Source organism: Temnothorax americanus, unplaced genomic scaffold (genome assembly GCF_048541705.1).
Source record: "Temnothorax americanus isolate GAGA-0224 unplaced genomic scaffold, ASM4854170v1 Scaffold36, whole genome shotgun sequence".
NCBI lineage: Eukaryota > Metazoa > Arthropoda > Insecta > Hymenoptera > Formicidae > Temnothorax > Temnothorax americanus.
In genome coordinates this window covers 1,122,171-1,146,879 of record NW_027509505.1, presented here as the reverse complement: position 1 = coordinate 1,146,879, position 24,709 = coordinate 1,122,171, and the positions used below count along the sequence as shown (strand labels likewise).

At 47.1% G+C, this 24,709-nt stretch overlaps 1 protein-coding gene across 1 annotated transcript; it reads right to left on the bottom strand.

The window, feature by feature from the left end:
* Positions 1 to 1,182: 1,182 nt before the first annotated feature.
* LOC143901798 (uncharacterized) lies at positions 1,183 to 24,699 on the bottom strand. The gene is made up of 5 exons (XM_077414369.1): positions 23,634 to 24,699; positions 20,254 to 22,675; positions 15,615 to 20,044; positions 4,744 to 4,860; positions 1,183 to 1,213 (listed from the first exon to the last, which is right to left on the bottom strand). The coding sequence occupies exons 1-3, from the start codon at positions 23,712 to 23,714 to the stop codon at positions 19,308 to 19,310; spliced, it is 3,240 nt and encodes a 1,079-aa protein (XP_077270495.1). The 5' UTR covers positions 23,715 to 24,699; the 3' UTR covers positions 1,183 to 1,213; positions 4,744 to 4,860; positions 15,615 to 19,307.
* Between the last annotated feature and the right edge of the window lie 10 nt (positions 24,700 to 24,709).

Genomic DNA, 24,709 nt, shown 5'->3' with positions numbered 1-24,709 from the left:
CAGAGTCCCACGAGAGAAGCACGAGATTCGTGTAGTCTATAGAAACGACGCTTCGAAACGATATTTTATTTACGAGCATGATGGAAACTACATCTGTATGCTCTCCACATGCAGAAGGACACGAACGCGGGCGAAAATAATTTTCCTGCTATCGATATTCAACTAAATCTCAACGTTCTTGAAGAAACACATTTTAATGCAATGCAGATTCCTAGAGATTCTAGATCGCGGCATTACTGCGCTTTGTTTTATTACGTTTTATCGCGGAAAAGCCATAAAGTTCGGTTGATTATCGAGAAAAAAAATGCAAATGCTGCATGTCACTGCGCACACAGGGTTATTAACCTTGGCATAGAACGCAACAATGCGTGAAATGTAAGTATTATTTATCGCTGTGGCGTCTCGAGTGGATATTACGCGAAAATACGGCAATGCCTAAATATATTATTTCCACCCCTCATTGTCTTCCACGCACGCTGATTTTATTTCCGGTTTGGCGCGAGACGCTGCGTACATCCGAGACTCGCACTCGTGAAGCGTTCGTAAGTACGTCCCTTGTATCCTTTGCGGTCTTCGCTGTCCGCGAGAATCATTACGCATTACGCTCGTCGTTGCATACGTCAACAACGTCGCGTTAACAAATTTTGAAAACCGTCGCCCACGAGGATTGACGTCGTTCGCGTAACTGACGGAGTCGCTTATCGACGACAATGTGATAGCAATTTTGCAACCGCATTAACGTCAATGATATTATTTATGCATTATTCCTTTTCCTATACGAATAAACAAGTGCGCAATAGCTCGGAGATACCATCTTTCATTGAATAACAAAAGTGTTTGGAAAACAGGGAGATGTAACAAAATGTTAGATAAAAGTCTCGAGGGATTAATAGCGCGATAGTGAAGGTGGATGACGATGTTTCTCCTCGCAACCGAAAGAAAGGAACGACTCGAACATTTTCAACTTGATTATATGCTCGGCACGAAATGGTTGATCCACTAACCTGTTAGAGATGGTGCGTAGTCCTGGCCTAACGAGAAACGCGAGCAAAAGAGTCGCGTTGAGGAGAAAGCAGCCGAAGAGCACGAAGCTCCAGGCCGCGATCCCCGGATTGTTCCACCATCTTTCCAGATTTCCCAGGTCCGCAACCGGTCCTCCTCCAATTCCCGTCGCAGCTCCATCCATTCATAAATAATAAGTGTATTACGGGGCCTAGAACAGAACGCAGCGCCGTTTTCATTAGAATCGGCCGTCTAGCTCGAGATCAAGATTGATCCCTTCGATTAACTTAGCACGAAATTAATTTTATAATATTGATGTGCCGAGGAAACTGCGAATTGAAAAAATTAATTTAGTTTGAGCGAATTCTAATAAAGTTCCGGTGGATCATCGCGCGATAAACTCTTCGATCGCGGTCCAGCTTGTTTCTCGGACGAGGCTGGGCAATTTCCTGTTGCAGAATTGCGCTCTCGAAATGGGTTAATTTCGCGCGACGTCGCCGTCGCGAGGAAATAGCGCGACCCCGACGCACGACACCCTGAAGGAGTTCCCGTCGACATGTATTTTTGGACGGATTTTCCCGTACGCACGTGCTGCGAAAATATCCGCGTGGACACGCGCACGCTCAATTGCACGCGCGCGAACGAGATTTTGATCGAGATCGCATGGAGGCTTTAAGAGAGAGAGAGAGAGAGAGAGAGAGAGAGAGAAAGAGAGAGAGAGAGACGAGCGCACGTGACGCGCCTTTTGTGCTCCACTCGAAAAAATGGCTCCCCGCGAACATTGTTGTTTGTATAAATAACTGTCCGAACAAATACGGCCGATTTAAATAATAAAAGAGAGACGAACCTCGGAAACGGAGACCGAGATTAATGTAATGAAAACGTCTTCTGGATATAGTGCGCTGTACGTTTCTTATTGTTAGCTATCTCTGTCTCTGCCTTTTCTCGCATTTAAACTTATGTTCTCTGTGCTGATAATAAAACAGACTGATCTAAAAAGATCAGTGGGCTGCTGTACGCATCACACGAATATAACTTTAAACGGGGAAAAACACGCTTTTGTTCGCCACCGTGGCACTCGGAGCGTGCAAAAAAAAAGCGTGAAGATATATATGTAACGCGTTTCGAAATAAAGCAACACCTCTCTCTCTCTCTCTCTCTCTCCTTTACCCGATTGACGTCAAGTAATGTTTTTCGATTGATATTATCGTTATCCGCTCGTTTAATTTCTTTGCACCGCTGTTACTTCAATGATCTACCGCGATTAAGTCAATAATCATTATCGCACATCTTTTCATTTATCTCTCGATCCGCATGAAGTGTTCGCTTTTGAAGTGCCCGTTTAAACGCCTCGCGGCGTGATTTTTAATATAAAATATACTATCAAGATAATCATTTTAAAATCATGTCAATCTTAAATTTCCTGGCACTTGAAGCGCGACGGTCTATAATTAATCTTGATAAGAAATACTTCATCACAGATAAAGATCTCTCATTTAGACTTTATATCGCCCGTTTAAGACGGCCAATATTTAAACTATAGTGTCGTAAACTATTTTAGTGTTAAACGACAATGACCTGAATTCCATCAGTCTTATCTGTAAAATACCCCGAGATTCGCTTAGACTTGACTTGGAAAAATAATTAATCTCGCGATATAATTCCCGATATGATATACATATTCTTTTCTTTCGCGGGTGAATGGTAAAAATGGAGAGAGAGTAAAGTCTATATAACAGTCTTTGTACGATATATGGGATCATATAAGTTCGCACACAATTCTTTTCTGTAATGAAGAATAATGGGAAAGAAGGAAAGCCAACAAAAGTGGTGTCCATCATGTCAGCGTGCAGCGATCGACCTTACGCTCGATTGCTGCGAAATCTGGCAGCAGTTCAAGCCTCGAATCGTTGAGAGAACGAATGAATGAGAGAGAGAGAGAGAAAGAGAGCGTCTCAAAGGCATCAATCCTACGATGACACGTACAGACAGTCGTTTATTTCCGTTTGACGAAACTCTCACGAAAAATATTACTATATAGGAGATCCGATCACGCAACATATGCATCTCGCCAGTCAGCAGCCGAATGATTTATTATCTTGGTCGATCATTTCTGAAATCCCATTATCGCATTACTCGACGACGCAAACGTGCCAATGGAAACAAACGGAATCCCTTGTGATGTTTTATGAAGCGAGTGATAACAACAGCTAAGCCGGAAAGACTATTTTTTCGTACATACGACGCCCCGTTCTCGTTGTGCAATAAACGCGCGATCCCGTCTTTAACTCGCTCTTATTCCACGGTAAGATAGACTTGGCTCCTCGACGCGTGAGGGGGGAATGTCATTTCGAATGTACATTTTACAACCGGTGCTGAATATTACGAGCAAAATCGTCGCGATATGTTCCGCAATAAAAATGGTAGGTCTCGTAAACGTAAGACATTGCGAGAAGATGAGAAAATAAAAGGCACGTTCTCCTCGCTATATTTCCGATATACAGTTATAAGTTTATAATGCTATTTAGAAAACGTCTTCTCATCTTCAAATTGCTTTAATCACCCGTGTTTCTAATTTAATCAAAATTAATTTTGTACACTCTTTATAGTCTATTTTTCTTTAATATTTAAAATAATAATATATCGAACAAATGACAAAGATTCTCCTTAACTACCACATTCTTTTTCGTTAAAACTTTAGGTTGATTTGACGCAGCTTCTAAATCATATAGTATACGCATATAATCTACTCTCTAATCAATTCATATATGTGTATTAGCGCACTCGACCGCGCGGAAGACAAACTAACAGCTGTCGCTGTGCGGTTCGTCGCGTGCGATTCGGCGTCAGATTCTTGAGCTGCCGCTATAAAAGACTCTCGACACTCGACACGCGTACCGATTATGTGAATTTCGCTGCGTAATGTATGCGTCTTGTAACGGCGCTATTTTCACGCGCATGACTCGATAAAGCGCGAAATCGCTTCCGCGACAACGTCTACCATTGTGTATCCGTGCCAGAAATAGCGCGCAAAAATCTAAACAGAGTCGCGAGTCGCTCATTATCCCGCCCGCCGATTGCGCACGGCGCGATAACAGGACCGCTGCCGCGCCGCCGCGCCGCTCCCGGCTCCGGCAGGCGAATCCGAAGCAGATGTCATTGTCATTCCGCGTAAAGCGTGCCGCTCACGTGAGAGCGGAGTCGACATGGACCGCGATATGTCGGCCCGCGCGATGCGGGTACGCGGAAATGTATGTACGTATATCGGGGGAAATTGGCGACGTCGCGCGTCGGCGACGGCAGCGTACGCCTCCGGCGCGGCGCGGCGGCGGCTCCGATAATAAGGCGTCGAATCCGCGTTTTCGATGGGCGCGTCAGCGACGTTCCCCTGATGCTGCCTGCTCACGGCGCGGCGCGGGCGCTTCGCAACAACAGACTCCGAGCGAAATCTTCCACGAGACTCAAGTCGCTGGAGTTTAATAGTTTATCGCTCGTGCAGTAAGAACGGTACAACAACACACAACGAAACGCAATGTCGAACGACGCGACGTTTCGAAAGCTCTTCGTATTTTTACGCGACAGTTTCGCCACGAAGCCTCGAACAGCTCGGAGGCGCAGCGGGCTGCGTTCCGGACGCAATTTATCAGGCGCGAAGACAAATATCTCGAAAATCTCTATAACACTTTCGAAGATCGTTCGAAATTGGGTTAACAAAAAATTGGGTGGAGACCGGTAACTCACCAGAGATACGTGAAACTCTTAGTCGACGGTAATCTTGACGATACAATAAGGGCGTGACATGGCGCCGATCGCGTCTATTCCCTTCGCCCTGGCTCGCCGTGCTTCAATCCCGAAGACCTTGAAGATAAAATAGACACGAGAAGCATTATTCTTTCTGTTCTTTCATTTTTCGATAAACAATATTTCTCAACCATTTCTTATCGTCTATCGCGACCACGCAACCCCGGAACATCCGCGAGATGCAATTGGAAACCAATTTTGCGTAAGAAACTGTAAGAATCTTTCACGATTGTGATTTCAATATGAAAAAGTATCTAATCTGAAAATATTTTGGTAACTATCTCTCATTTGAACGCAAATAAAAAAAGACGTATCGAAAGATGTCGAAGAACGAAAGGAAGAGAGAGAAATTGTAAGTGACGTTTAAGTTGCGTCAGAATTTAAACTCTGCAATCTGTTTTGCATCTTAATACGTTCTCGATGTCATACACGCCCTCTTCGAAAGTAATTATCGAATCTGTTTCTCAATGACGATAAGTCGGCAGGTGCATTCATGAATCGAACAGACCACAGTGATAAGCGATGTTTCGTGCGCGTTTATCGAGAAGCTAAGTCATGTATATCGACGATGCTCTTTCTGGATCTTTCGAAATACCAAATGCCCGGCTGGCATCGCATATCGTCCGCGATCGATTCGCGCGAGGACTGATTTAATTCCGAAAGTCCCGCGAACTGACTCCATCAACGTAATTCCCTGTCGCGTTTCGCTCGAGGTAAAATTGTGCGCGAGCGGAAAATTCATCGGAATAGACAACACTTGGGAATATTACACGTGGCGCTACAGGATCTCAAAGTGCAAGGTCGCGTACGAGCTGCGGATCAAAATTGTAACTTCGAACGATAATGAATTTGATTTGATTTCGATAAAACTCATAAGGATGTTCTGGAAGGTTTGTCAAAATGCTACGAAGTTGATGAAAATTTAATATAATATATATATTCTGTATTCTCTTTCAAAGTTCAGGGTCACAAACAGATCGATTCTCAATTTAGATAAAAAATTTGTGAATATATCTGAGTTTTTTAACACGTAACTTTATGGCATTGCAGAGAAAAGTGTAAACATTAAAAAAAACACCAATATAATGATATTTTATACACAAATAGATCATCAACAAATAAAAATATAGTAACAAAATTTAGAATAATTTATAAAAATTTTATTTTCAAAATTTTCTTTGACAAAAAAAATAGTAACAGTTATTTACAGTCACTAACTCTACGTCTTTTACATTTCTATTAAATTTGCCGCAACTACTTATATCTACACATTTTTTGTCTTTGGATCCCTGGAGAATTAATATCGGTTTTTAAAATTTCCTGCATGACTTTTGGTTGGGACGGTATCTCCAGAACATCCTTAAGACACGGTATAATCCTTTTGTTACGCGCGTTAAAAAAAATATATACATCCAGAGTAAAAGATGTTAATACACACATTACCTCGCTCTGTAAACCGGAAGATATATATAATTCGTTTAAAAAAAAACAAGCTCCTCGCAAAAGAATCGCGATTTCGTGAAAACAAACTTTGGCCCCCGCCGATTCGCGCGGCGTCTATTACATGGGGTTATGGGATTTATGAAATTTTTTACTCACCCCGTGTCGCGTAAATCAAAATCCACTCGTAAACAACATTCCCCTGAGTGTTCGCTTTCGTCCGAAATTTTCAAGAGACTGATGGTAATCGCACGAAGTTCTGAACACCATGGATCATCGATGATTTATCCACGAACGCGAAAGTCACTTTAAGTAATTGACAAAAATAAATCTCCCTCGCGAGAGGAAGGCGCCGGAAGTTGTCAAACGCGGCGCGAGGAGGAAACGGCCAAAAGTGGCAGCAAGTGCTTCGTATATGTCTCGCAAGAACCAACTGGCACCACGAGCAAACAACGCGAGACTGAAGAACCCCGCCATTGACGAAATGTTTAAAATCACTTTAGGGAAGAATGTAGGGAGGGGGGGACATCTATATTTAACGCTGTAATGTTAGTACACCGCGAGTATCGTATGATTGCCCGAGAGCCAATGTTATATCTTATCGACCTCGGATAAAGCGTCGCCGGTCTTATTGCAACGCAATCTTGCGAGATTACGCCTCGCGCGATTATCTAGTCGAGGGACGCGCGAAAGAGAATTAACATACCGGAACGGAGACAGAACAGGTGTGAAAAGTGCGCGTGGCGAGGGCCGGGGTCAACGTTATTAAGATCTGCGAAGCATGGCATAAAAGTGTCCTTAATCCTTGCCACAGCCGTGGACGAGGATCGTAAAATATCACCGAGCGCGTCCTCATCGCGAATGCAGATGCGTCTTTGCGTCGCCACTTTTTACGTCGCATCTCAGCATCGATTACATTAACGAAACAGCGAGAGCGAGAAGTTGACGCCTCGGCACTTTTTGCAAGGCGTCTCTTGACAGCGGCGCTCGTAATTAAAATTAATCAATTCATCGCTCGCGCGGACGCGGACGCGGAAGCAATCGTCTCCTTTTTTCCCCTCGATCCCTTATTTATTATTATGTCGTTCTGTCGTCCGCGTTCTCGCCACTTCCGTATTATATCCCGGGAGAAGAAAAAATATTTACGCGTATCGCGCGGAATTCCCTGATATCGTATCACCGCCTTCGAATTCATATCGCCTTATTAACAACAAAATAAGAGAGTCGTTCCTCGACACGGCTGCGAAGAATGCGTGGGCGCGCGAGCCGGAGTGTCGTTGAATCAGCTTCATTTCCCGGTTGAACGAATATACCGAGATGTTTCAAATTCCCCGGCGTGTACCGTTCCCTTCTCCTCTACACGTGTTCTTTTTTTCTACGGAGTCGCGTGTGAACGACATCACGATCGCTGAATCCGAAAACTTACTCTTCGGAGAGTCAACGAATTCCTTTTCCTCTTTGTCAGATGTATGAATAATTTTAACATAAATTGCCGGGAACTATCAATGAAGATTTTCGACGTCCGTCCGTCGACCGTTGGAGTTTGACAGTCAGCAAAATATTCGCAGCTGATTACTATTACCGCTGACAGCCTAGACGCCGTAAAAGTATCTTTATACATACATGACGCTCTCTGCTTGTTTTTACCTCGCGTTACAATCTTTATCTCCCAGGAGGTCTTATCCCACTTTTAACGCCGATAAGCATAATATCCAGGGCGATAATCGCGTATATAATAAATAATGCAATGCTACAAATTGCCGCAAAAAAAAAACTTAGTCTAGCACCGTTGCGAAGCTACTTGTCTGCTCCCGTCGATTATCCCATTAAGATAATTATACCCGTTTAATAGGAACAAAGCTTATACATCTCGTTCCGCGTGTAAGGATACATCATACGGAATAATAAATTTTTCAAAGTCTAATCGCGCGCTTACAACACGGTCTACTTATTTCAGTGCATGTACGATTGCCATCGCAAAGTACGCTAGAATTATTGCAGTTTCTGTTTTCCCGATTATTAACGAATTTAGAATCGACAAAAAAATTCAATCTTAAAAATCTCGAATAAGCCACGGACTTTTCGTCTTTCTTCGGCGACTTAACGTCGAGAAAGCGCGATAATTCTGACACTCTCCGGCAAACAAAGAAAGTTAAACGGGAAAAAGCTACTTTAAATATCCGCTTTGAACATTGTAACCATCAAATCTAGAATTCCAGGCCGCTCCCCGATAAAACAACGATATTTATCGAGAAAGCGTTTAGAACCACTCTAGGCAGCGAACAAAGAGAACTATGTAGGAGAACGAACGCAGCGGGCGGTGGTCCTATGCGGGTTTCCGACATCACTGAAACTTGTCTCGTTCTCGTGCTCGACGTTTGCTTCCGAAACAACGCAACCCGGAAACCGCGATGTCCGTCACTGCCCTATCGAATAATGAAGTTTTAGTATCAGTTATAACTTATAACGAGCGGACAATCTTTCATCACAGAAACTTATACCAACTCTACTTCTTTTTTATCCTTTGTAATCTCTACAGCGCATAAATCATATAATACTTTAATAGCAGTAACACTTTACTTCAATTGGCGTATTAGAATCAAACTTCTAATCGGCTAATTAATACATTACAATAAACGTATTAATGATGCATCGCAACATCGCATGGTACAGAATGACGCATTCTGACTTCCTTGAATTCATCAGATATACTGTAGCTCTGTTGAAATTTCAGACAAAATGAATAGTAAGCATAGAGCGAACATTGAACCACTCCAAGAGTCATTCGGAATGGAATCGGTAACTTTTTGACGTGTGCTCGCTGCAATTTGTTCCGAGCGGACGCACTCCGTTTTTTTCTCAAGACCTGTCGCGTTTCCCGAGAGAAAAAAAAAGTGGACTTCCACCGCGCTACAATCATCCGCCACTGCAAGCGGCGGAAACTTATGACGCAATCTTGTCGCGAGAAAAATGAATTTTTTTCGTCACGCGAATAGCTTTTTCCTTCGAGCTTTCAACGCGCTCGTATCGCGCGCCGGCGCCGGCGCCGGCGCGGCGTTTCGCAACGCCGTAGCTTGTACGCCTCGGATCTCTCAATTAGCGAATTCCACAGGCGGATATCGGCGGACGGGAGTGTCGTCGTTTCACGGGCTTGTTAGCACCTTGGGCGCTGGCTCGCGGCCACTCGCGCGTAACTCGCGTTGCAACCCGCCACTGGTCACCGCTACATCCGTCAGATCGGATATCGGATAATAGCAAAGATCGGCTTAAAAGAGAGGGGAAGAGGGAGGGAACGCACAAAGTACGGAGTGCACTATTTTAAGACACGATAAATTGAAACGGTTAATATTTTTACGATATTAAGGGCGGCAATTAATATCTGACACCAGGATACGCGGCGACGGATTTAATAAACCTCGGCCTTGCACGCGCTGCAATTTTCAACGTTTCCCCCGCGCGTGTTCTCTCCTCTCTTTATATCTTATTTTTATATTCCATTGTCAGCGCACGGCTACCGCGCTTATCCTTTAGCCGTGCCATGTCAGTGCCGACACCAAGGTTGATACTTTTTAGTTTGGTGCGCTCGTCAACGGATCGCTGATCTTGAAATATCGTCTCGACGCCTACGTCGGATTTAACGCCTTAAAATTTCGTCGTGGCGAAATGCATGAGCCGTTATTATAATAAGCGAGCCCCTCGAGCGGAATAATTATGCGTCGGATCGCGCGCGAGAGAAAACACATCGATAGCTCGCTTCGCCGAAGTTCGCCGCGGTGAAGGTATATATGATTTTATTCGAGAGAAAAAGCAAACAATACGCGCGCGAAATCGATCCGACGCGACCCGACGCGAACTCGAGTCGCGTTTAATTGCTTCGTGCGCGATCGCGTGTGTATTAACTTTTTGAATGGAGAAGGGTATGTGTAAATCGTTCCACGCCAATTTTTCCGCTAAATCGCAATGACACGTATGTGCGGAATGTATATGCGCTGTATCGCGCGCAAAGATCGTACAAATCAAGGTCGCGCGTGCACGTCGAAAAGTCGTGTATCAGCCTCGATCCGGTATTCGTTATCTGCCTTTTTAAAATTTATAATTCCATTGATAATTTTTGCGAAAATACTTAACGGCTATCCTCATTTCTCTCTCTCTCTCTTTTTCTCTTAAAATATCGCTCATGATCGATCAAGTCATGCAAATAATAATTCGTAAGCAATTTAAACATCGGGATATCAAGATCACATTCCCGCACGTCAAAAGGTTGTTCTAGATTATCTTCGATAACGCCTTGGTACTTCGGCCTTTCGTCTGTTTTCGAGACATATTATCTTGAGAAAGATAATATTTCGGAGGAAATACTTATGAGCATTCTCGATATATCGTTGACGATCCAAGTGATACGATCTTTAAAGTTACGCGAATAATAATTTACGCCCGGATGATCTCAGAATACCTAACCATTATTACGTCAGGATATTCATATAGAACATTACGAGTACTCGCAGATGATTACTTATCGCGTTATGCTTCGATATCCGAGCGTTACAAGGATCCGAATACTATAATCCTGTTGACCTGCCGCGGAATGCTCCGCGACAACGTTCTAGCGTGTGACATTCCCATCTCAGTCGTGTCTCGAATGATTTAGCACCGGTCAGGTAGTCAGCAAATGCAGCCAACAGTCGCATCAATCACCGGTCGCTATAATTAGTTCGGCGGAGCTAATAAGCGGATTAATTCAATTGATATACTTCACCTCATAAATTCTTCCCTCCAAACCGAACCGTATATCTACTCTCTACGAGTGTACTCGGATTACATACGACGGTATTGCGACGTATATCGTGACACAATGATATAGAGTAATATAAACGCATCATTGTCTATCAGTTATTTAATTATCTCGCCGCATGCATCGTTAAACAGAATCAAGAAAACAAATAGTTCACAGAGACTTCAGAGAATGTAATTCTCACGGATATACTACCTGGGCGTTGCTGAATTTACAGACCCGCGCGTCATCGTTTACGCTTCCCGCGCTATTCCACGATTCGGTGTCGTCCGCTTCTCACGTAACTCGGCGCGATATACTCCACCTCGGCAAACGCTGATAAAGGCTGAAAGATACAGAGCGCAACGCGTCGAGGAATCCGGCGCGTTACAAAAGAGTGACCGGAAAACACCGAGCTATAAAAAAGCTATGTAGCCGGGAGGACACGAGGCCCATTTTGTATATATGTACGTCGAATTCCGAACGAATTCGTTATTCCCGGACTTTGTCAAGTCGCGATATTCGGTCGTTGCACGTACGCTCCTCTCTCGTTCTCGCGACGATTGTACTATCGGGATCGTGCCTCGCGTTCGTCTCGTGTCATCCGAAGGAAAGTTCCTTAATCCAGCTCGAATCGTTTGATCGGCGTGGTATGAAAAAATATGCGGCTTATCGTATCGCGGACGTACACCGCGACACCGCATATATATAACCCTCATTGGCCATCTAACGCGACCTCTCGACCTCACATTGTCATTTCTTTCTACGATCGACTTAGAAATCATTAGAAGAAGCTGAAACGCGCGGATAAAATGTCAAGATGCACGGTCCTTTTAAATCGCGTCTTTGGAATTATATTCATTAAAAATAACAATTCAGATAAATTGTGACATACCATAAAATACGTGTTATTTTTATAACAAGATACATCGTTTTTATCACAAGATATGTTAATTCCCGTCTGTTCCACGTACAATCTGCATAAAATAAATTTACAACTGAAAATAAGCATATTTGAATGCGATATGCGATTAACTCGATTAACTCGACGCGTATTCTTAAACCATTCGAGGAGGGTGCCCGGCGTCACCTTCCACCATCAATAACGGCGCGCGATTAAATGTTGCGGCAACAGCCGGCGCAGTGACACGCTGGCGCTGGCATTGCGCCGGTTATCGTTATCATTACCGGCACGATTTGCGCTCGTAATCATGGCACAGATCGGTCTGCACCCATCGGGCCTATGCGAACTGGGTTAAGGCGAATGAGAATCACTGCTGACCGGGTCAGATTCTTATCAGGCATTAACACTAACCGCATCAGTCAGCGGGGAATCGCGCGAACTTTCCGAGATAATCGCGAGGAAATGTCGTAACGGTACTTTTCCAGGCTGTGCGCTTCCCCACGTTTTCCTATGGAAATCAAAGATAAGCCGTACGTAATCGACGCGGCGGCGGCGGCGGCGGCGCGGCGCGTGTCAAACGTCAGACAGATAATTAATGCGCTCGACTTGATAGCGACGATAAGCGGTAACCAACTAACGCGAATGTGCGGAACTAGATTAAAGCCCCACGTACATATACAGATCCACACGGCGTGGCGGAGAGATTTCGTACATACCGTATATACCGTCCGGTGACCGGTACGAAATGCGATTAGAACGCGATATCGAAGCGTTCGAACCGAGTATAAAAATGCGTCGCAGTTCGCATGTACGCGTTACGGGATAATCTATTAGCGCTGCACGTTAACTTTCACTACGGGAGCTCTGCGACTTTCTTACTTGTGATTCTTGTGAACCATAATTATATATACATACGACGTAACGGTAAATTTATCGGGTTTCCATTTTTGTTGTCATTAGAGAATTAAAAGAAAAAAATAACAGACTCGCGTATTTTGCATAGATCCTTGGCTCCGAGGAGCCTCGATTCCTCGTTCCAAAGACTGACTCTCTATATTTAAGATCCTTGATATCACGGATCCCTGGAGCCGATAGTTTTTCTAATTGTTTATCGATCTTGAAACTTTTATACGCGTCAATTTTCGCGCATATACAGAGATCGTCGCGGTGCGCTCTGTTAAAAGACCGTCCGTAACAAAAATAACGGCGCATCGGGTACATACCGTTCCATCGTGGATTCGCAGCCGTCTAAATTTCGCTCGGTGCTACGCGTACCGCACCGAGCGGCGCGGCGTACCTGCCAGTCACTTTCGGTCATGTTCGGCGCGATGGAAATTTTTTTAGGGACTCTCCTGACGTCAATCGGCCCCGGCCGAGAAAGAATTCTGAATGAGATCCGTGCCTTCCTTCAACGGCTATAATTATTATCGGCCGCTCATTGTTGTCGGTAAGCAGACGCCGCGTATACCGTTTGCTTTCATTCCGTTTCGCGCGTTCCCCATATGATGCGCGACGAAACAAGGGGGAAGAGAAGGAGTCGGTTCTCTTACGATCGAAAGTAAACGGCATTATATTGTTTTTGCTATTCGACGCGTAGAAAGATTGCATTGTTAACGATGACATCGTCAGTCGGGTACAACAGCAAACGCCGTGCAAAGCCGCGTGAATCATCGTGCACCTTCCTTAAGTGTAAATGCACACGCGCCGCGAAGTCATTAAACCTCTCATTTGATTTGTAGAGAATACCGCGCGTCGCATATCCGCGAGACATCGATTTGCAGAAGTCGACAAGTATACGCGCGCATATATGCGAGTGGACCCGCGAGCGAACCAATTGATCATTTTCACTGGAAATGATACATAAAAGACGACAACGGAGAAAAATACATCTGAATCGCCGTAATATTATTGGAAGCGATAAATATGTCATGGATTTCTAATAAAAAAAAAAGTGTTTAACGACCGTCGCGTTTTTTTTCAATCGCGATGCGAGGGATACGACGCGTCACATTGGGATTCACGTTCAAAATATCATTGGGAATCGTGTATCAATTTCTAGATGTTACATCTTACGCAAAATAGACTTCGCAAATCGGCGAGCGCTACTTCTCACGAGTCTCGAAGGAGAGTTTCGAGACACACGAAAGAGAGAGATATGGGTAAGAGTAATGTTTCTACGCGCGTAAAAATACTCCTCGGAAGTTAACTCGCGATTGCGGGGGGTCGTAAATTTCCGATCGCGATACACAGCCGCGAAAACGCGAACCGTGCAGGCGCTCTTGCGCGGCCGTACATAACCCCGTACCGAAATAAACCGCGAAAATTCTACTACGGGGCAGAAACCGATACCGAAAGCGGCTAGCCACGGCTCTCGCCGTAGCGAGGCAAAGGTCGGCTACGATCCCGAACGAAATATATTACGCAAGTTGGCATAAATCCGAACTTTCTAAACGCGCCGACGCGTCGCGCCGTCTCCGAGCTACGATCTTGATCCCGGTTAAATAATGTTTTTATGCGAATTTACGTCGCGTCGATGCGGCAAAACGCGGAGGAAACTTCGGCGGGATGTATTTCCCGCTCGTCCCCCCCCCCGCTGATCGCTCTCCGCGACCGCTCGTCTCCGGATCTCGGATTTTTTTTTAACGCGCACACGCGTCTGTCACGCGCTATTTTGAAACATCTCATCCGCCGCCGCTTGACGCGCGGACCGTCGAAAATAATGACGCGACGACGCCAACGGTAACACCGGCTTTCGATCAACGGAATCTTCCGCCTTTTATTTTTCGCGTCGCGAGGAAAAAGGCGAACGGCCATGGAGAAACGTCGATCGGTTCGTTGCGCCGAGCGAGTGCGGGCGCGTTGCGCGTTGCAATGGAACCGCGAGCGTTTTCGAACGCCAACTCTTGACGGGTTACGCAAAGTCGCGGTCGGTGCGGATAGAAATATAACGTACGCGAAATAAGTCGAGGTTGGGATAAACGGACACGCATATTTCGTTCCTTCGCCGTCCAGTGGCCTTTCGGCCGTCGATTTTACGTCAATATATATGTATACGCCGTATCTTTAAATCGTCTATTTATCAAAACATACGTGAAACAGTTATGGACAAACTTTACGAGGCAGATCGAACTGCGAACGTATTATTGCCCACGTAAAAATTATCTATTCTTTTTTATGTTAACGTATTCCGATATACGCGATATCTGTGTCGTAAAACTGACATTTCGGAACGGCACGTCGCTCAAACGTACTTGTACGTACGAATAATTTCTCGAACGGAAAGCTCGGTGTTGGAACGAGACGTGCCTCGTGCCTCGTGCCTCGTGCCTCCATCGCTGGCCTTTATGGGATACGCGGCAATCCTTACTCGCCGGGGGAAACCCCGCCTAACGACATCGCGGTTCGCATTTGCATAGCTTGAGGCGTGGACGGGAGAAATTCGCGCCTCCGCAACCGTTTCGAACCAGCGGGAAAAGTAATGACGCGACGCGACGCGCAACGTCCGTGCTCCAAATCCAATAAGTAAACACGAATCTATGGAACGATCCACGAGTCGTACCCCTTATCGCAGCGAAATTAAATAAAAGTATTATCGAGCGAATCGAAGAGAACATTTAGACGACAGATTTAAGCACCGAGATTCGGCTGGAATCGCGAGCGTCGGGCTGACACTCGAAGAGGCTGTAGGTTACTCACCGTAGGAATATCCCCGACTCGGCAGCCTCCTCCTCGTCTTTCCCGCGTCGCGACTCGCAGATAAATTCAGGCCGACGCGACGAGTGGTTCAGGGTTCAGCTCGTCCGGAAGAGTCGCCGGTTGCCCGCGCGCGCGGCTGGCCGTTGCCCCGAGTGTCAAACGGCACGGACAATGGCTCGTCCTGACGCTCGCCGGCCGCATGTCAGGGGGGACGCGTGTGCTCCGAGCTTCTCGAGACCCGGCAGACAGGCAGGGTAGAGAGACGGAGATGGGAGTGAGAATAGAGCTGGCGTTTGCGACAAAGGGGAGACTTCGTGTTTTTTACGCCCGTGCGCGCCCTCCGCGCCGCCGCAGCGACGCCACGAGCCACGAGCCCACGAAAGAGACGCGGGACGCGGTACCCCCCGCGTGTGCGCGCTTCCCCTGAAACGTTGGAAAACGCGCGTCCCGGCCACACGCGCCCCGCGACGCACCGTAACGGACTGAAGTGAGCGCCGAGCCGCGAGCCGCCGCGCCGTACTTACCGTACGGTACCGAGCGCGCCCGATCGCCGCCGCGACCGGCCGCCGAGACTGGCCGAAACCGCGCGGGATACCGTCCCTCTCGCTCTCTCTCTTTCTCTTCCCTTCTTTGTGTCGAGTTTCTCGCTCTCTGTGCCCGCTCGCTCTCTTCTTTTCTCTCTCTCTCTCTCTCTCTCTCCCTCTCTGTCCTACCGCAACCTAGCAACGGCATCAGTGGAAACCTCCAACGCGCTGGACTATACTCTTTCCACCACCCCCACCTCCGTCGATCTTTTAACGACGTCGACGGCGGACTTTTGCCCTTTGGCAAAAAAAACCGATCGGAATCGTCGCGATTTGTTACTTTGTTACCCGAGCGAGGTGAAATGGAAGGTCACTCGCGCGGTCGTCTCGACGTTGTGCCTCATCGTTAGCGAAACGTTTCCGTGCGCGAATTAAGTTCCATAATTGCATTCTCTTACACACGCACACACATGGGAGACATTAAGGAGATATCCTCCCGCGTTTCGACGCGTGACAGAGGCGCGTGATCGCGATGCGCTTCCCGTCGCGCGCGCGCGCACGAGAGTCGCATCCGTTTACCTTTTTGGAATCTCGCGATGACGTATCCTGGACGGCTGCCTGTGCAAATCGCGAATTTGTACGTCGATACAAATTGCCGGTCACATGAGAGCCAGCCGGTGGTTTAAACGAGCGCCGCAAACACACGCGCGTCGTGCGCGTGGGCAATTTTGCGAAAGGCGGCTTGCTTGTAGACGAGCACGTGAGAGTGCCCGTCTACATATAAATTCATTAAAAAAGGAGACTCCTCGTGCATACGTGTACCTATACACCCGCGCTCCGCTTTAGGAATCGACCAGTTTAAACTGGTTAACGCGTCGCGTCTGACCGCGCGAAGCCCGCGACCGTAAATCACCGACGTGTCGCGAAACGTCGTGTAAATAATAGAAAAATTCTCCTCTGCGGGAAAATCTGCGTCAAAGCGTGAAATCGGGCGCGAGATGTTCACTCGGGGAACCCACCGTACTCGCGGAAACTCGCGTTCTATCTTGGAAAAAAAGAAAGATAGGAAGAGAGCAAATAAACATATATCCTGCTCGACGATACGAGGCTTCCCTTTTCTCGCACCCTTACGATTTTCGTTCGACTCGATTCCCGCGTTATTGTTTACATGTCCACGCTCTCTCTCTCTCTCTTTGTAAACGGACAGTCGGGCTCTGTCTGTATACGGAACGGGCGTTATTTCAGGGTAAATGGCCTGGCACGTGTACCCCGATTATGTCGACAATTTATTCGGACTCCTTTGCGCGCGCGTGTCGCGCGTTCTCCGAGGTCCTTAGAATTTCGAGCGCGCGCGTAATCGCGGATCAAAATACTCGCGACCGTAAAGGTCGATCGACGGAGAGTGGACGAGAGAGACCAGCGATCGCGCCCTGAAGCCTTAGAAAAGTATAACGAGATATTTTGTAGGAACGCGCAGGTTCTACAATGGATTCCTTTGTCGGAGAACGTCGCTGATCTTCGACCGAGGAGTGGCTTCTTTAAAATAACTCGGAGCGAGAGGAAGCTCGCTCGAGCGCCTCTCTTCGCGGAATAGAGTTTATTTGTCTGGAAATGATATATACCGCCGGTGTAATTGTTCCACCACGCATCGTCCTCCTGCAAAATCGCGCCCACCTCACGTTGCCGGGCTCTTCGGACGGGAGTATGACGAATGACGCTCGATTAACATCGACGATTAAATAAGCGCCTTCCAAATTGACGATCACGAACGAGCAGCGTGGGTGAAATTACGTTTATATATTTGCGTTCGCTGGAAACGATTTGCGGCTCTCCGCCTCGCCCACGGAAATTCGATCGAGCGAAAGCGCGGTGTCGAATTTCTTTGTCGGACAGATCGCGCGTGTCTCGCGAGATCGCGTCCGGAGGAACGCGCGCGAAATATGCCAATTGCCAATGCCGCAACCAGAGAAAAGAAGAAAAAAAAAAGAAGAAGAAGAAAAAGGTCACTCTCGCGCGGCGGTGGAATAACGATCGGCGAAACGAAGCGGATTCGCCGTGGTCGTAAAGGCATCCTGGGGATGGAGAATTAATTGGCTCGATAGCGCGACACGGCGCTTATTTCGGGCGTAAAGTAAATTCAAATGTAATCGCTCACCGTGCGAGCGGGATCGTTTAATAAGACAGATTACGCGCCGGGCACCGGCCATGTCAAATTTACTTCTCATTGTGTTCTATCGTTTGCTCCGCTTATCCGTTTATGGCGTTTACTCACGCCGGACCTCGTTGCTACTTGCTCCGGCACGAAACGAGAATGTACGACGCGCGAGAATGTTTGTTCAAGCGCCCGCTAAAAAGAGAGGCCGAGAGAGAAGGCTTTCCACGGTTGGAATAAAAAGAGCCTCAAATAGAACTGAAATAGGCGTACTCGATACAAGTATTCAAACAACTGTATATCCTCCATCGGAATACCATAATTTCTCTATTTCTGATTCTCGCTTAAATTTGTTCTGGCAATCTTTTCTCAATCTCGCACAAACGGACTGTATAAACAGACTGAAGAAAATTTATCGCGATACAATAATATCGGAATACGATTGTTTTTTCAGTGGCTATAGATGTACCTTTATCAAACATTAAGGATTTACAAAATTCGTCGAGAAAAAAAAAGATCTCTGACAATTTGAACGTTCAGAAATACGCTCGGTCGCCCATCGATATAAATTCGTTGCTCGAAACGCTGATAAGAGACCTCATTAACGCGACTTTAATTTGATCAGTGCTGCGACGTCAACGGCGGCCTATGAAAAAAAGCATCGAAGAAATAATTTATAACGCATATATACGAATCTCGCGACGGGTCCCCCGATTAAATATAGACGGCTGTTAAAACCTCCGGACCGAGTAATCGTTTAGCCGAATTCGACGAATGCTCTCGTCTCTGATATATAATTGGCTCCTCTCGGGAACGAAGCCCCGCGTTCCGCGATATTTTTTCCCCTCTGACCCGATTAGACGGGCAGAAAATATATACGCTAAATGCAGCGCGACGAAGTAACGGCCGACATATCAATCGTCCATAATAACGTAACATCTATAATGACGTCGTCATCCGCTAAAACGACGTAATTTTAAATCAATAGACTCCGATTTCGTCTCATCCCTCGGCCTTTTACGCGCCGATCGATCTCGCGTCTTCCCCGGATATCCTTTTGATCTGACTACGGCGAAACGACGCGGCCCCTCTCGTGCGACGCACCGTTGTTCCTCGGCTTAGTTTTCCGCTGAATTTTCTCGTCAGCCGTCCTCTCCCCTGCCCGTAGACCTGCTTCCGTTGCCTGCGACGTCTCCGATCTTTGTCGTTCCCGCTCAGCCCGCCGTCGCGAGGTCTCTTCGGCAAGTAATCCGCCGTCTTCCTATCGTTGGAATAGGGTAATTTGGTGGCTAATAGATTGCGCAGCTTTTTGGTCGCGATCCGATCTCGATGGCGCGACGTCGCGACCGTGGCGGAGGCGGCGCTGATCGCCCGCATCTTCGCCAGCCGTTTCAACTGACGGCGACGATGGGGATCCCGAATCTCGCACATGCCGCGTGTCCGCTTCGCGTTGCGTTGAAGCTTCGCGTCGATCGTCGGTACCACCGACCTTGCGCAGTCGCCATGGGCCTCTTCGCACGACGAGCTGTCCGGAGGGCACAACGTCGTACACTCGATGCTCTTTTCTTCCTTGGGAGGGCACTCGCAATTCCCGTCGCTCTCCAGTTTGCATTCCAGAGAATCCTTGGAGGTATAATCCTCGCAATCTTCCGTCACGGAATCGCAGCTTGTGTCGCAGGAGCTTCTTCTCGACGGCGGCTCGAAGCTCTCACTCTTGGGTCTACAGCGTTCCAGGCAGCTCTTCGGACAGTCGCCTGTGTTGCGCGTTTAACAGTGTTAATCTTCGAAATTTACTTGCAGCTAATACGTGTATTTAAGATGTTTATTTATAATATATCTGTTAAATGAATAAATGTATGCACAGTTTGACGTCGGAAATCGTAATTTTTTCCTCAATTGAGGAATTTATATTTCATATATTAGAAAAGATAGCTACGCGTAATATAATATAATGCTATTTTACCCTTTGCAACCGGCGTAACATCTGTCGTCGAAGGCTCGGTGAAGTCTCGATAGGTTGGCGGTGGTCCAGGAGACGTTGTTCGAGTAATTTCGGGAGTAGAAGTCCGCGTCGTCGGCGTCGTCGTCAGAGATTGCGTCGTCGAGGGCAGAGCGGTTGTCGTTTCGACACGTTTGCTAGTTGACTTGCATTCGATAGACTCGCAGGGTGTCGTCGGGGTAGGTGTCGTAATAAATACGGTCACGTTTTCTGCAGGCTTTCTCTCATACGGAAAGGTAACTGTCCTGACTGTCGAACGTTTCAGTTTCATTTTCACGTCGATGGTCGGTCGCTTTGTCGCAACCGTAGGCGATGTTGTTGCAGTAGTTGTTGTAGGCAATGCGGTACTGGTCGTCGTGGGCAATGCCGTAGTAGTTGTTGTAGGCGATAGAGCGGTGGTCGTCGTGGGCAATGCCGTAGTAGTTGTCGTGGACGACGTTGTCGTAGTCGTCGTGGGTAATTCCGTAACAGTTGTCGTGGGCGATAGAGTGGTAGTCGTCGTGGGCAACGTCGTAGTGGTCGTCGTAGGCAATGTCGTAGTTGTTGTTGGCAACGTTGTTATAGTCGTAGATAATGTTGTAGTCGTCGTAGGTAACGTTGCGATCGTCGTAGGCAACGTTGTTGTAGTCGTTATGGTAGGTAACGTCGTGGTCGTTGTGGGTGACGGTGTAGTTGTTGCCGCTGTAGTACTCGTTACGGGTGTAGTTGTCTCTTCACGATGGGTCGTCGAGATCGGTTTTATGGGCGTAGTCATCGGTGTGATCGCGCTCGTAAACTCCGTAGTGTCCCAGGGTTCCGTTGGAACTCTAATTTTGACCGACGTTTCGGATCTGTGCGGTACGACGCTGGGTGGAGTCGGAACTTTGCCGATAAACGTGCTCCTATTTTGAAACGCTGTACCGTAACGCACTTTCGATATCCTGTACGGGATCTCCACCGAACGTCTCGATTCCGGGGGTATCGCGGGGTAAATGCACGCGTCGCTCAACTCGAGGAAGCCCTTGATGTACTCTTTGATTTCGGAACTTACAAATCTGCAACGTAAAACCAATTGCAGACCTATTCGTAGACAAGCTCGCGGAGTGTTGCAAAGAATCTCAACGGGGACGTCTTTCATGTCCCGTAGACTCTCGACGATCCCGTCAATCTTCCGCATCATGCGCGCATAGCGTGGCACTTGCCGCAGATTCTCGTAGGAGTCGAACAGCTCCAGCAGATCGTCGAGGCTCTCGATCATGCGACTCCCGCGCCAGAATCTCGCGTGCATCCGCAGCGATGTCGCGATGCTCTTGGCGAAGTCGATGTCTCTCAGCTGCCCGGTGATCTCCATCGTCAGCTGAGCGGGAGTGATCTGCTGATACTTTTGCACCCTCAGATGTTTCTCCACCACGTTGAATTCGTTCAATTTCGTCACCAGGTACTTCTTAGCCTCGATAACGTCGTTCTCAAGCAGATCGTCGGGTAGCACGAGGTCGAAGAGGTATCCGATGTGAATCGTTCCGTTCTCGTACGCATTGCCGAGCAAGTGGATATTCTCGTCGATCGTGCCGACGTCGTCGGTAATGCGTCTCGCAATGAGGAACGCGTGCTTCTTCAGATCATTGTCCAGATATTTCTCGGCGTACGCGTCGATGTAGCGCTTGAGGAAGGAGTTGACGGTGTGGAACTTTCTCAGCTCCTTCGTGGGAATCGAAATTTCAGTCTCCGTGGTTTCGCGAAAGTGTCGTACGAGTTCCTTCTCAGCGAGGCGTACGTCGTCGTCGTAGTTCTCGTATCTCGCGTTGCAGAGGAGTCCGGAAAGCAGATTGGGCGTGATCGTCAGCGCTTCCCGTTGCAGAAACCTCAGCGTCGTCGCCAGCGAGAAACCTCCGGGATACTGCTTCGACATCTTGGACGAACGGTACATCCGGTACGTGAGATTCAACGCGGGCGTGTCGCGATCGTCGGGATGCGGGATATCGCGTTGCTTCCTGATTCTGCGGCACATGCTCGCGCTACTCCGCAGACAGGTATCCGTAGCGCGGTCGTAGATCTCGGCGCAGATCCTGGACGGTCTCGTGTCCCGATTCTTCAGGACGTTGGGGACCAGGTCGAATACATCGTACCGTCGCTCGAGAATCTCGCGGTACACTTTGCGCAACGCCTCCACTTCCGCTATGCCGAAGTCGTCGTAATAGACGTACAGGAGGCTGCCGAAGGTGTCGAGTATTCGCGCCCGCAGAAGTGCGCCGAACTGTAGCATGTGCTCCGTCGCCTCTTGCAACGTGTAACTCTCTTTCGGCGCCACGAAATTCAGCTGCTCGAGAAAGTCGCGGGTCGTCAGGATTACGTTGTCGTCCTCATTCGCTACTATCGCGTCGTGTCTATGAGCCTCGTAGTTGACCGCCTATATAGAGAAATTGGGACGTGAAACAACGGCGCCGAAATAGCTGAGAGAGGTCGTTTTCTTGTAATTCAAAATTTAATTAAACAACGAGTAGAGTATTTATTTATTTACTTTGCCTCATTCTTACACGAGAGTAAAACTATTATGCGCACGTAGAAGCGCGATAAATTTTGCGAAAGAAAAACAGGGCTGAGAATCCAAAAGTTGACAACACGGTGAACGTTCGTTTGTGATCGATTATGCGAAAATTGTATCGCCGCGTCGGCTAATTCTCTAAATTCCATGGCCACCCGTGCGATTTTTTATTTCTTTCATTTTCCCCGGTCCGTTATAGCGAGGGTCACGAAGAATTTAACGACCCATCGGCATCATTCTCATTGTTAACTCGTTCGATAACACACCGGCGATATCGGGATGTAATACTGTTCACATATCGAGCCTATTACCGCTGACAGTTGGCGTCTCTAATTTGACAAACGATAGCCCAATAAATCTTTCAAGAAATAGGTGAATGTGATCTCTCTCGTCTCGGAAAAAGTACACGATTTTACTGCGAATCGTAAAACGTTCGCGATACTAAAGATAAATCTGCTTTAAATAGTAGAACGCAACGACATTTGAGCGCGATATATCGATATTCCAAAAGCTTCCAATTACTCGATTCTAATTCTAATAATCAAAAAAATCATTTATTTATAGATTATATACTAAAAATGTACACGCGGTACACTTTTATATAAATGATATAAATATTAAAATATATTGAAACATATATATATTTTAGTTAAATTTAAATTTTTATTTAACGTTTAAATAGATTTAATATTTTATTTTTAAGTATATTAAAATAAATTAAAATACATATTAATATATTTTAAAATTCGGCCATTCTTCCTTCCGTCTCTCTTCAACTCCCTAACTTTCTTTCGTGGCAAGGTCGGGACACCCCCGGTCTCACCTGCGCGGATGACACGAGCAGCAGGGTCAAAGTGAACTCGATCCCCCGTACCGCGGTCCGCGATGACATTGTCGGTGCCATAAACTCACTCGCGAGACGACGCAGACTTCGCTCCGACAACAATGCAAACCGAACGAGCTGTCGCGTAGCTTATATAAGGTGCGCGGGTGCACGTCTTTATGGACGTGCACGTGGGTGAGGACGGCTTGTGCGGCGCGGCGCGACGCGGCGGTGCGCCGTGTGGTCCGAGCGCACACGGCGAAATTGAAATTAAATCACGAACATATGGACGATATACGGAGCCCACCCTGAGAAACTCGCGGATTCCACCCGTATAATAGTTATCTCGCGCGATCTAACGTATCGTTTTATTCCTTTTCTCCACGAGTACTCCGATCGCTCGAAAGCCGCTTTCCCAACAATTCCCGATCCAACGCCACTTGTCGCGATGATCTCGTAGAAAGCTCTTTAAAATTCAATTTTTATCGAAAGCGCTCTTATCTTTAAGCTACTAAGCTACTTTATTAAACGTTCCACTTTTCAAGGGTATTGGAGAGACCGGATCGATCTCTCCTGCCGCAGCCCAGCGTCCTGAAAATTAATATTTGATCGGGATCAACCCCGATCGAAGTCCGACCGTTTCCACGGGGGCGAGGGCGCAAAGCTCCATCCGTAAGGGCCTTGGCACATAGAAAAACTTAAGCAGTTGAACTTAAGCAGTAAGAAATCAACGGTTATGGATTCGCTACCGCTTAGGGCCGTGCCTTAAAGTTCTTGACTGTGATTGGCTGATTTGCTTACCGCTTGAGTTTTACCGCTTAAGTTTTTCTATGTGTCCGGGCCTTAAAGGCCTTCGCACACGAAATGGCCGTAGGGACGTGAAACGTAAGCGTAAAAAAATCGGTCAATCCCAATCGAGTATTTTCCCCTACTGAGGTTACGGACAGCGCAATACTCGATTGGGATTGGTCGATCGTCTTAACGCTTACGTTTTACGTTCTTTACGCGATTTTACGTGCGTGAAGGTCGAGCCTGCGCGGTTTCCACTTTCCACTCCAATATGGATTCTTTGACCG